The 13523-nt window shown below is 41.6% G+C and overlaps 1 protein-coding gene across 5 annotated transcripts in view; it reads right to left on the reverse strand.

Moving 5' to 3' along the window:
- Positions 1–13523, reverse strand: part of Enpp2 (ectonucleotide pyrophosphatase/phosphodiesterase 2) — a 112930-nt gene that overhangs the window by 20690 nt on the left and 78717 nt on the right. For 3 of the 5 annotated variants that reach the window (XM_036207804.1, XM_036207802.1, XM_036207806.1), the window contains exons 13-19: positions 11591–11716; positions 8147–8178; positions 7305–7432; positions 5383–5470; positions 5145–5232; positions 3898–4082; positions 448–499 (exon numbers count right to left, since the gene is read on the reverse strand). In XM_036207804.1, coding sequence (XP_036063697.1) covers positions 448–499; positions 3898–4082; positions 5145–5232; positions 5383–5470; positions 7305–7432; positions 8147–8178; positions 11591–11716 — 699 coding nt within the window. The remainder of the gene's footprint in view (positions 1–447; positions 500–3897; positions 4083–5144; positions 5233–5382; positions 5471–7304; positions 7433–8146; positions 8179–11590; positions 11717–13523) is intronic. The other 2 variants (XM_036207805.1, XM_036207807.1) reach the window with 1 other exon arrangement.

Genomic DNA, 13523 nt, shown 5'->3' on the forward strand with positions numbered 1-13523 from the left:
AGAGTTTAAAAGCTCTTAGAGGAAATCAAAAAGCTAATAGAATTTCCCCCACTAGACAGCTGGTACCTTGTGTGCATAGATATAAAAAAGTTTGCAATACAAATAGAACTTTTTAAAAAATATTATGCTGGTCCTATAGGAAATAGGATGTCTTTGATGTTGGTTGGCTGGTTGGTTGGTTGGTTGGTTGGTTGGTTGGTTGGTAGGTTAGTTTTATGTGTATGGGTGGTTTGCCTGCATGTATGTCCTTCAACTGTATGTGTGTATAGTGACCACAGAGGCCAAAAGATGACATTGGATCCCCTGGAACTGGAGTTACATTTAGTTGTGAGTTGCCATGTGGGTGCCAGGGATCAAACCCAGGCCTTCTGGAAGAACAGCTCCAGTCTTCTCTTTTTAAAAACTAGACGTCAAAACTTACTCTGTTGGTTTTGAACCTGCCCTTACCTTCCGTGGACCCTTTGGTGTGCAGACGTTTATTGAGCTCTTCCAATTTGTTCTTCACATGTAAAAACCAGAAAAGGAAAGAAGAGGGCACATCAGAGGTGTTCTTTCTTTCTCCTTTGCCCTTCTTTCTACTTAGCATCTTTCTAAGTTCCAAGTTTTGTCACTGTGGTAAATTCTCCTGGGTGGACTGTTTTATCCCTCATTTGCATTCTAAACTTGATCCCTGTGTCTGGGAGCACCTTCCTTAATCTCTCTGTGACTCGGTCCCCCTTGCCTTCACACTGTGTAATCACAGTGGCTTCCCAGGCTGGTAAGGGTGGTTATTTGCACACATACATGTGCAGTAGTTACACTAGTGCCTCCTATCTCAGATTAACTCCTGTCTACACTAAAACGATCCACCAAACCAATGTATAAAATTGCTTTCCTCACATCCAAACAGTAATGACTCAACACTTCTGGAGAGTAATGACAGAGCAATTATGAAAAGTCAGTGCTCAGGATTTGCACCCATCACCTACCCCAGAGACCCTCGAGCATTAACTACAAAACCCCATTTACAGTAACGTCCTTTGAATAACTATGAGCTGATATTTGAAAATTACCAAATGTTCTTAGATGGGAAACTTAATAAAAAACAGCATGATCTATTTATATGTCAAACGTAACTAATTAACATGAAAAATAAGTGAGCTAAAGGTTCATATGCAAATCCACATAGATGTATCCCACTAATAATGATGAATCAAACAATCACAGGATTCATAAGCTACAACAGCAGCCACATAAACATTTCCCATATGCAAAAGTGTACCATAGATTATTTTGAGACATGCTAAGATACTGCGTGTACTATTTAAGAGCTATATAAAAGCAAAGTAAAAGTACAGAGTCAAGAATTACACAGGGTCCCAATTAATGCTGTGCTGGAGAAGAAAGAAAGAAAGGAAGAGAGAAAGAAAGAGAGAGAGAGAGAGAAAGAGAGAGGGGGGGGGGGGAGGGAGGGAAGACAGATATATTTAAATAAAGACAATGCAAACTTTTTGGAATAGAGTTTATGTCAAAATAGTCAAAAGGCTTCCTTACTAGAAGTCATCCAGAGAACAAATGTAACTACACAGTCCTCTGAATTTGTGAGCCCCTTGATAAGTTGATTGCTACTGGTTTTGGCAGCCTCACACCTCCAGCTTCTGAACACTGCCTCCTCTTTACTCATTAGCCTCCCTGATTCTAATCAAGAGCAAAGGTAGGAAGGAGGTAAATACAGGGATGGGGAGGAAGGACAAACGGCTTTGTAGGCTTTTGTAGGCTTATTCTAGAGCCTACAAACTGTGGCTCCTATGCCCATAGGAATCTTGGGAGGGGACAAATGGTAAGGGAAAGAGATTGTACAAGAGAAGAATCATTGTCCATTTTTCTGAGGCTAATAAAAAAAACTCACACTTTGACCTATAGTTAAACAACATATAAAAATGAATTAACATTCTTGCCTGGTGCAAGCATCTTTTCAAGTCAGTGTGGAAGCATTGGTCCATTTCTGCTACTAGAAACACTGGTGGGGATGCTCTCCTTCCTCACCCCTGCTGCCTACTGCAGACAAGGGAGCTGACCCTCCCCCTTACCATCTGTGGCACTCAGGAAAAGAGGACCTTGCTCTTTACCTAGTCAGCACAATAGAGCTGACCCTGTTGACGGGAGGTAGGGAGGTGCAGGGGGGGGGCCTAAGAATGTGACTGTAAGAGATCTGGCCTCACCCCTCCTATGGTGGCCTGGGCCAGGGAGAAATGCCACTTGGCCGCCTGTGGTAGGTGGGAGAGCTGGCCCAGAGGTCATAGAGCAAAGAAGGAGAGCTGTCCCTGCCCCTCGCCAGCTGCAACACTCAAGAAAATGGACCCTGTACTTCATCTGAGCAACACAACAGAGCTGGTCCTGATGGTGTAGCTGTGGGAGAGCCGACCCTGGGACATGAAAACAGAACATCGCTCATCTCAGCAAAGGGGTGAACTAGCTGGGGCAATGCCAGAGAGCTCACCCTGGTCGTGAGAATGGAGATTTGGCAGGCTAATCAATCCTGCAACTACTCAGATCCAGAACTAGAGTGATGAGTTGGCCCACACTAACATCCACCCCATCTATGATCTGCTAGAACACGTGAAGGGGCTGGTCCTGCAGACCCAAAGCTGCGGATCTCTATGACACAGAGCAAAAATAGGATATCCGAGAGGAGTGCCAGTGAAGGCCCAGCATTGGTAAGTGTAGCAGAAACCAGAGACCTCGAACCAGACCATTGACTCTGCAGTGAACACTTGCAAGTAAAGACATAAGGATAAAAGGGTTCACTGTGTGACTCTCTGTGTCACACTATAACTCCCATGAAAAGATCTTTCTTTCTTTTTCTTTTTTCTCTTAAATTGTATTTTATTTTTGTTGAAAGGGGGTGTTGCAAGGGTAGAGGGCAGATACAAAGGGATAGGGAGATGAATAGGATAGAGATGCATGATGTGAAAGACACAAAGAATAAATAAAAAGAAAGTTAAGCAAAGAAAGAAGAAGCAGCATTGGTTGGTAGCTATAAACATCTTAATCAACTTAAAATTTCAGGGGGTTTGTATTTGGTTTTATTTTGGCTTGGTTTTTTTTTTTTTTTGGTATTTAAAAACTGCCCCAATGTAGTATGGTGGGTGGTTTCAACACCCCCTCATTCATGTTGTATCTTCCCCACCCTGCTCTGTGTCCCTCAGGGTGAGTTTTAGGGGCTTCATTTAAAAAGTGAACTTGTTCTTTGTCTTATAATTAGGCTCTAGCATGGAAGACACCTGTAGTAGACTAGAGGCAATAGAGACTATGGTGTTAAACTACTAGGTCACAGTGTTTGGGCTGCAGAATCCTAACAGACACGATTTTCTCTCTCTTTTCCCCCTTTTACCCTTCCTTCCTCTCTCCCTCCCCCTCTCCTGCCAGTCTCTCTAGTAATTTTCTATCTGGCCTCATCTTTCCAGCCTTGCATGGTATTCTGCTAGCTCCAGAATATTTCCCATTGCCCAGGTTTTCCAAATTCTCTCAAATCCTTTAAAATCTCAAATGTCTCTCAGAACCATTTGGCACAGCTACTTGTTGCCTATGAGAGCTGGGAATCCATGGTAATACACAGCTGCATGGAAGAGGCAGCTTCTGACTGCAGAGTGTGAATCCAGAGAATAACATTGCTATCCTTCATCCTCCAGACCTGCACTGTCTAAGGTAGGTAGCTGCGAGCCACATGCCACTTTTAATCATACTTAAATTAAAAATAATGAAATTAAAATTTTCATCCCTCCATCACAACCAATCACTGGCTCCATTCTGTATAGCAGAAATGATGATCAATGCAATTATCACAGAAAGCGCTACTGCACAATGCTTTATACACCAAACAAACATCTCCGTGGGAAAGCATAAAGATATTTCTACCTTTGGCTCTACCTTATCATCACAGGTGCAGCCCAGGTCAAAATCAGACTGGAGGTACATAATCCCTGGGTAATTAGGTCTGGTGACTTCTTCTGGTACTGTTGGCCTAAAGGTATTGGTACGTAGTAGGTGATTCAAACTTCCATGCGTCCCATTGTTAGGAGCTGGCTTCAATCCTAGGAGATCTGATGAAAAGGAGGAAAGAGATGCAGGTGTTCTCGGATGAGCTATAGTAATAGTCCAAACCTTCCACCTTCCAGGAGTTTATAAATATTGAACACAATTGGACTAACTAAATTACCACATCTGCAACTCCTTTCCCACCTTCTGAATCTTTCTGACCACACAGTGCCTTGCTAACACTTCTTCAAATAGCCCTGTTCATTGCTAGAGCGTGAATACAGACATTCCCCCAAAACCCTGAGTGGAGAAATAGTTTACTCAGCCATTGCCTGTGTGTGTGACAATGTTGGTACCATCACCCTCCTGCACGTCTCTGGACTTTTTAAACCCAAATTTTGAAATAAGACATAATCAATAAATACCCACAGCCTGCCCTCTAATGCACTCCACAAAAGTGTGCGGACAAGAGCAGGCTTTGGCCATGTGCCTTGAAGGGCTACCAAGGGATGAACAGGCTGATTTCACAGCAAGTGAATGGTTGCCAAGTGGGCATACAGTGACTTGCCTAAGCTGAGAGGCAGGACAGTGGCGAGCTAGCAGCCAACCTCGGAGAAGAACCCAGGAGACCCGACTTTAAGACTCCCCCTCTAACCACCAGACTGGCACTCCCTTACTAAATAGGAAAAGCTGTCCTCACTCAGCAATGAGAAACTCAAGGAAGAAAAATAATTAGAAGCACATAAATAGCTGGCTGGGGTGCAAGCTGGCAAACTTTTCACTGGACTGCAATGTGAGAGAGGGAGGTGGGAGAAGGCTCTGTCTGCATGGAACTCTTGCTTCATCGGGTCTCTGACCAAGGGTGTCAAACTGTAATGCTGTGTTGGATCAGCCAAAGGCTGCCAACAGCAACACTATGAAAACTCCCCATTAGTCAACTGTTGAAGGGACACAAAGAAGCCTTAGAAGGGGGTGACATTCTGTCCTTTGAACCAATGGGCAAGTTACAATTTTTTTCTCAGTGAGAGAAGATCTTAGGAAATAGACACCTCATTTCTTTTGCGAGCAGTAAGGAAATTCACTGACCAAAGATTGCTTCATCGAGTTTGATTGAACAAGTGACTTACCACACATAACATTGTAAAGCTCGATGTTTTCAAATGGAGGCACTTTAGTCTTGTACTTAAAAGTTGGGCCATAACCTACAAAAACAGTCTTCCAAAAGAAAGAAAAAGAAACTCAGTTAACCATCTCTGCTTCCACTAGTAGGGTTTCTTCTCTGTCTGAATTCCCAGAAGTTTCACTCGTCCCATGATGCCTCTGCCCTACTGAGAACTCAGTTTCAATTCAGTTTTGTGGTCATACCTGCATGCTGTTGACCTTGTTATCAAAGCCGTGGTCACCCTGGAAGAAACATTTTCCCGATGGCTTCTTATAAACGTCCAAAGGTTTCCTACATTGAAACAATTTTATGGCCAGTGAGGATTCTGCCCCAAATCATGCTGATAGAAAGCAAATTTGGAATATATAGAATCCCTGAAAAGGCCTGTCTGAAGCCCAATTGTTTCTGTCTTAATTGCATCATCCCCATGGCAATGATGAGGTTCTTCCGTTCATCTCTCTAGTGTTATTGCTTTGCATTTCACCCCAGGTTAAAGGGGAAATTTTGAAAAGAAGTCGATGTACTCTCTATGCCTCCTACTTGGACTGAACAGCTCTCCCTGCTTTGTGCTCACCAGGCTCAGTCAGTCCCAAGACACAGAAGGCATTTTTAAATATTCGGTTTTGAATCAATTTGTGGGGATCTGCATTCTATAAAAATATTTGTATGCAAACTTACCTAGCAAGATAATAAGACCAGAGTCCATGAAGTGGTCAATTTAACACTAACCATGGTATAGCTAACAAAAACCTGGCCTCACCTAGAAAATGTATTTGGAAGTAGGGAATGAAAATATGCTGGCAAGACATCACAGTCACCTAATTTTACCTCTTGTGACAGAAAGACACCTTTTACATAAGTGTTTTCTGGCCTCTTCTACCACCTAAAATGTTGATGCTTAATAATGTAAGTATTGCCTGAGTACAGGCAGGCACATATCAGTGAGGAATAGTGCTTGGGAAAACAAGGAAATCTAACAAATGGATTTCCACCCTAGAGTAACTTGGATTTAGGATAGTAATACGTATATATAAGAACTCAACACTGCAAAAGTGAACTTCAAAAGATTTAGCCCCTGCCTTTGCTCTTCACTAACTTGCTCAACTAGTGTCATCTTTCACTTAACTTCTGTTCCAAAACGCAGTTTTATATAAACTAGACAACTGCATCAAGTTTCTCCTCTCCCTAGGAGTCCCCAACATTAAACGTCCTGCAGAGGACATAGTCAAGACATTCTGGGCACATCTCTGTAACATTTCTACATGAATTCCTGTCCTGCATGGTTCCAATGGTTTCTCGGTTTCTTATCTCTCTTTGCATAATCCCATGTGTTTAACTATTTGGTCTTTTATAGTTATAGTAGATTACATGCCATGTATGTTTAAGTGTTTCATATTGAGACAGTTCCTAAAAGGCCAGTGTTTTTCATAATCATCTCGTGCTTAGCCATTAACTATTATAAACTACTGCCTAGCTCAAGAATACATCATAGTTATTCAATTAGTACTACAAACATATTCATCACACTTGTCTTAAGGTCGAAGTTGAATCAAGGATAAGTCAAGAATGAGTGAGAAAATACTACTTCTAGGTCTACATAAAAATGACAAAATTTGTGGTGATTGACTCTTTAGAAAGCCCCCAGACATGCTCTACAGCAGATTCCAAAGCAAAGGGTGGTCTCCTTGATCTGGGACAGACTTTTGTAGTTCAGAAGAAGGCAAACATTGGTTGTGTTTTAAGCAATGTAAAACATGCCCACAGCAACAGAGGTTTCAAGGTTAACATCTCCAGGGACCTCCTACAAACACAGCTATAGGCAATCATGTCAACCAAGACCACATTAGCAAGGCCTTAGTTGTATTTCAAGTTGTTCAAGGGATTAAAAAAAAAATCTAGAATGTCTCCATAAAACTTGTGCACAGAGATGCATGAGAAACTAAAATAAGACACAGGAACTAGAGATGAGTTATTTCTATTCTCATCGATTCTCTACTATACAAAAAAATTCCAAACTACGAGATTATTTCCAGCCCAGATGTTTTTAATGATGACCAAGAACCTTAAAGGATTTCCAAGTGACAGCAGAGTGCTTATAAAGACAGAGACAGGCTCCCCACATTACCTTGCCACATGCCATCTGCGATCCACCAGTAAATGGATATCCTCGATTCTCCTGTTGTTGGCGTAGTGCAAACGTTTGGGGAGGTGCTGTTTCATGTAAGGCTTAAAGTGCTGATCTGGTTTTTTACACTGAAATATAAGTGAATAGTGGTCTTACAGAGGGATGTTTTCTACGGGGGGGGGGGCACGGGGGGGGGGATCTACACAGTCTGTCTCTTGAAAGTTGAAGGCAGTGTTAGCCCAACAAAAAGATGGTTAGTAAATAAATGAATTTGCTATCCCCTATTAAATAATGCATGCTAAAAGCAAATCAGTTCCAAGGGAGTTAGCTTTAGAAAGAAGTCATAGGTTATCAGAGCATATGAGGAATTTTTAAGATAAATTCCTGACTCGTGAGCCCAACTCAGGGCAGTTCAAAACTCAAGGTCTTTCCCAATTGCCTCAAGGGAAGGAGTGGGAGGTGGGCTGGAAGGAGAGCAGGAGACATGTGCGGGCCTATCTGATGATATGCTCAAGTGCTTTGAACTCTCTCTCTGTGGGAAGAAGGGATAGAAGATGGGAACAGATCTGTTTCAGTGTGAGTAAAGATCTGAGTCATCGTAAGCAAATACTTCTCAGCTTAATAGGAAGAATGAAGCTTCAGCTTGTATCGTCGCCAAGACCATTGGGGAGTCTACAGCTGACCACAGGCCAGAAGTTTTGAAAGCTTAGAGGAAACAAACACACAGGACTGCAGGTCGGTGAGGAAAATGTTCCTACCCACCCACGGGGAAGGCAAACATGGGAAGGTGAGCAAGTCGAAGCAGCTTCAAGGGCAGCGGCCTCAGGGCTTGCAACACTTACCGTGAGATTAGCAATAATGGCTTTAGGGTCATCTGTGCAGAGAAAGGGAGAAAGATTTCAAAACATAACCACAAAGAGAGGTGATTTTTACAGAAAGAGACTTAATTGCATGTCCTTTGGAACGGATGCATAATTAAGTATAGGTGTTTAATATTTCAGGAACAGAGAGACCACTAGACATGTGGAACAAATCCTGTAGCAATCTGCATTGTCTAGAAGGGAAGCCCCCTCCCATGGCAACAGAGTGCTGCTGGGTAACTTGCTTCATGTTTTCCCTACGGTTCCCTGGGGAGCACCCACTTGAGTTTATTTGCAGTTTCATGTCAGGAACTGAGCAGGTCATTTTTAGGGGATCTTTTCTCATCATTTCCTGCCTCTCTGCAACGCTGCAAGATGTTGGAGTTTTCTAATGCAGCAAGTGAGTAGAGACTGTGGTGATATCATAGGTCTAATGACACCGGTGAGCCCTCCTTTCCAGCTGCAGGCTTACATGTGTGTGCTGCCTTGTGTTTTTATGACCAGGAGATGAAGACTATTTTAGCCTACACTCAAACTTGCTGCAAGTGCAACTATGTAAATGATGGGTGTGTGCATACCGGATCTTATTGTCAGGGTGCCCCTCTGTGGGGACAGTGCGGAAAAAGAGATTGCAGGCTCTTGGGGTTTTGTTTTGTTTTCAAAAAAAAAAAGTTTGCTTCAATGTGTCATTATAGAAAAAGCAGTACTCAGAAGAGACCTGGCTTTCCCAGTGCAGCCCTCCCAGGGACAGAAACATCAGCGGAGCTAGCCTAGTGCATCTCACTCACTGTTGTAATCCCCAGGGCGTGGTGCTTAGTGAGCACTCAATAATCAATAAAACATGGATTCATATTTGTGGAAAATGTGGGTTCCCTCAAAATATACACATGCACACACTAAATACTATCTTTAGCAACTTAGTCCTAAAGCTCTGAAATCCTAAGATAAAAAATGTCTATTTCATTCTGCGTAAGTTTTAATAGCTGCATTTAATGGAAAGTGAGCAAGTGATCGAGGTAATAATAACTGAGTCCATGCCATGCACCCATTTCTCTCTATGAGCTCCGGAGGCACTTTCTCTCTGGCCATTCATAAGGATCCCAGAATAGAGAGACAATCAGAGCCCTCACTCAGCCAAGTGGTTTTGGAAGGTGAAGGAGCTTGCACACTGGAGCACAACACACAACCCCACTGAGCCAGCCATGCTCTGAGCTTCTGCACTCTTTGGCCTTGTGAATCAGTCTTTATGGGGACTAAACAGAAGAAATTGACATCCTTTGATAGGTTAGAGCAGTGGTTCTCAACCGTCCTAATGCTGCAATCCTTTAATATAGTTCGTCATGTTGAGGTGGCCTACAATCATAAAATAATTTTTGTTGCTACTTCATAACTGTAATTTTTCTACTGTTATGAATTGTAATGTAAATATTTCTGCAGAGAGAGGTTTGACCAACCGGTTGAGAACTGCTGGTTTGGAAAAAGCAAAAACATGAGGCAATGTCATCCTCGACACACCCCAGAGAATTCTTAGGTAAAACCAAAGGCATCTGCTTAAGACACCAGTCCTTCAGTCTAAACTCATCATCTTATGCTACCCAGCTCATTTTGAATGAGGAAAGGGTGGTGATAAAGAATCAGCAAATGGGGCTAGCCAGATGGTTCAGTCAGGAAACTAATTGCCACCATTCCTAACAACCTGAGTTTTATTCCCAAGGCCAACATGCTGGACAGAAGATCTAATTCCCACAAGTTGTCCTCTGACCTCCACAGATATCCTACGGCACATGGCATTGTTGTACATCTGTGCGTGCATGCATATCTATGAACACAATAAATAAATGTAATCAAATTTTGAAAGAATCAGCAAATCAGGGTTCTAATCCTAGCTCTACCATTTACTGTCATCCTCTGAGACAGCTCCTTCAACCCTCTCTCCGCCCTTGACTTCCACTGTCCATAAATACAATGGCAATATATACCATGCAAGGCTACCGGAGGGACTTAATAAGACTGTGCTGATATTCATGTGAAACAATAACAAAGCCAAGACCTCATCTTTGTACTTAACATATAGCTTTGACTATGCATTAAATACAATGTAATTACATTGACACAATGTCTCATTCAGTCATCCCACAATCGTTATTCTACACATGAGGAAGATGAGGCACGGTGTGTTGAAGAGGCTTGTCCAGGGTCTCAATGAGAACCTGGAAGAGCTGCAGAGTGAACAACAGCAAAAGGCCACCACTGTGCTCTTCCCTCAACGTCTCTCCCAAAATGAATGGAGAGCACAAATATTTCATTAGTAGAAATACAATTCCACAGGTCCCCAACAAAGCTGCTCATCTGCTCAGTCTTCCCATTATGTTTACTGATGTCAGAAATACTTTTTGAAATAAAGAAATAAGCAAATTCCTGCATACACCTTCAAACACAAGTGCTAAAATACAGAGGTATCCTTTAGGAAGGCTTGCATCTCGCCCAAGGGACCAAAGGTGCTGAGGCCACAAAGGACAGAAAAGGACATGGAAAAAAGTAAGAAACACCAATATTTTGTTGATTTCACAACGTTGACCCTGGAATACGTCCCATTTGTGTTGACTTAGGAACATAACTTAGGAAAATTTTGAGTTTCCAAAGCTTTGAGCTTGATGTCAATGGTTTATTATTCTGAAGGTTCTATTCAAATGTAGCATATCTGAAGTAAAACTATATATGTTTAGAAATATACAATATAAGCTCATAGGAAAATGCCCTTATGTGACATAATGCCGTATACAATTAATATATATAATTAAAAAATGTTAAGGGTTAAAAAGAGGTTCCATGTGGTTTTCAAAATCTAGATAGGAGCAAAACAAAGTAAAAGTTTGTGTTAGTGGCATATCACACCCTCAGCATGCTAAATAAGTTAAAAATCTCATAATTCTTCCAGGGTTTTTTTTTTAATTTCTAATTTTTCAGAATAGTTCACAATCTCTAAGAATGTAGTATTTTTCCTCTCATGAATTCTGTACATCACTTTGACAAAAGGAAAGAGTCAGGAGGTACTGGGGAACTTTGAGGGTACCACTGTTAATTCCGTCAACCCTGGGACTCGACCTTCACCAAAGGGACCAGCCTGCCCTTGAAACCATAAAATTCTCCTCTATAAATAGATGGTATAAACATGCTTCAAATTGCATGCAATTTCCAGATGATAAAAACAAGAGCAAATGTTCAGTCAATGACACTTTATGCCAGGAACCACTATAAACAATCCACATCAGTTAATGTCCACACGAGTCCTCAGAGATAACAAGTCTTTAGCATCAGATGAGAAAAACTGAAGCCCAAGAAGGATTTCTCTAGTTTCAGAGAACAAGTCTTACCTTTCCCATTGATTATTAGTTGAACTACTTAATATCTGAAGAACCAACTTACATTTAGGATTATTGCTAAATTTGGATCGGATTCTTCCTAGAGTGCCAGGCACTAAAGTAATATCATCCACATTAGTCAGATAGTTGCTCAAGAACTCAGTTCTGTCACATGTTACGTCTTCCATTCCTGTGGGGATAGAAAAGCACACATACACCAAGTACTGTTAGACAGTATTAAGGTCGAAATCCTAAAACATTCACACAGACACTGAAGATGGCATTCTAGTATGTCTTTGGTTAGATTATAGCAACCTAATAAGAGGAAACTTCACCTTTGAGGTTGTTTGATGTGACATCTTTCTCCAAATGTTCATTTAACCATACCATCTCATATGCAGGAGGATGAAAATGTCTCACCTCAATTATTATTTTAAGTTATTGAGCAAGAACAGCAAGGCAAAAAGCCATGTTTTGGGGCCAGGGAGATAACTCAGTGGGTAAAGGTGCTTGTCCCCAAGCCTGACTACCTGAGCGTGATGCTTGAAGCCCATTATGGTACAAGGAAAAAACAGATTCCCACAAATTACATTCTGACTTCTACATGAGTGCTACACCTCTCTCTCTCTCTCTCTCTCTCTCTCTCTCTCTCTCTCTCTCTCTCTCTCTCACACACACACACACACACACACACACACACACACACACACACACACTAAATAAAAAAGCAAATAAATGTAAGAGTGTTTGAAAAACAAAAGCTATTGACAGTCATTATGAAAAACATTCATTCATTAAAAATAGACCCTATTGAGCTTGTGGAGTAGGAACCCCAAGTCTAGGACCTCTGCCCAATGGAGGGGGCAGAAGGGGGCATGGAAGGCAGGCACATAGCCCTCAGGCAGGTCACGGGGTTGATGGAGTTTCCAGAATATATTTATGGCCTCTATCTTGAGGAGGGTGGTCTTTGATCAAAAAGATGAGTGGAGTGAGCAGTGAAAGTCCACATTCCTGCCTAAAAATTGAGGCTAATGGCATGTGGCAGGGATGGGTGTAACTGACTGTGTGAATCTGAGGTCCCTGTATGAACATGGGGACACAAATAAGGTAAGGGAGGCAGTAAGGAATATGTGGTTCTCAGATAGGTAGGTCAAAGGGGTAGTTTCACATGTACAAGATTCTTGATAATCACATTTCAGCTGTTCTTCTCAATAAGCAATTTTTATACCAGAAAATATTTATAACCTTCAAGCAATACTAAACAGGAAAGATATTGAACATTTCTAGAAATCAAAATGTTGGGACCCATTAATACCACAATAAATTGTTTATCACTCATGATAAAAAAAAATAAACAAACAAAAAAAGTAGACCCTACTGCTTCAATCTGTTTCCAGCAGAATAAGAGAGAGGGTGGCATGAATGACTGGAATATGCACTTATACTTCGCTTTTGCAAAATGTCACTTCAGGAGCTGGAAAGATGGCTCTGTGGTTTAAAGCACATACAGTTCTTAAAGGGGATCCGAGATCAATTCTTAGAACTTATGTCAGGCAGATTATAACTGCCTGTAACTCCAGCCCCAGGGGTATCTATACCTCTGGTCTCTGCAGAATGTGCACACACACACATACACACACACACACACACACACACACACACACACACACACACGTACACACATATTTAAATGATGCCATTTCCTGTTCTTCTTCCTTCTAGTACATCCCCTATCTTAAGGATATAGTCACAGCTCCTGACTCTATCTTCACTGGTGGCCTTGGGTGTTTACTGACAAACAATACTGGCAACAAGAAATGAGGGGAAGAAAAACAAAAGTCAGTTCAAATTACCACCCAGACTGACAAACAAAATAACGTACACAAACAAGTGGTAAGCAACATAATTACAATCGGAAGTTAGCACCTACTGCACAGAAAAGATCTAATGAGGGATTTTTTTTTTTTAAACTAACCGATATTCCTTCTCACCTTCAA

This window comes from Onychomys torridus, chromosome 16 (genome assembly GCF_903995425.1).
Source record: "Onychomys torridus chromosome 16, mOncTor1.1, whole genome shotgun sequence".
NCBI lineage: Eukaryota > Metazoa > Chordata > Mammalia > Rodentia > Cricetidae > Onychomys > Onychomys torridus.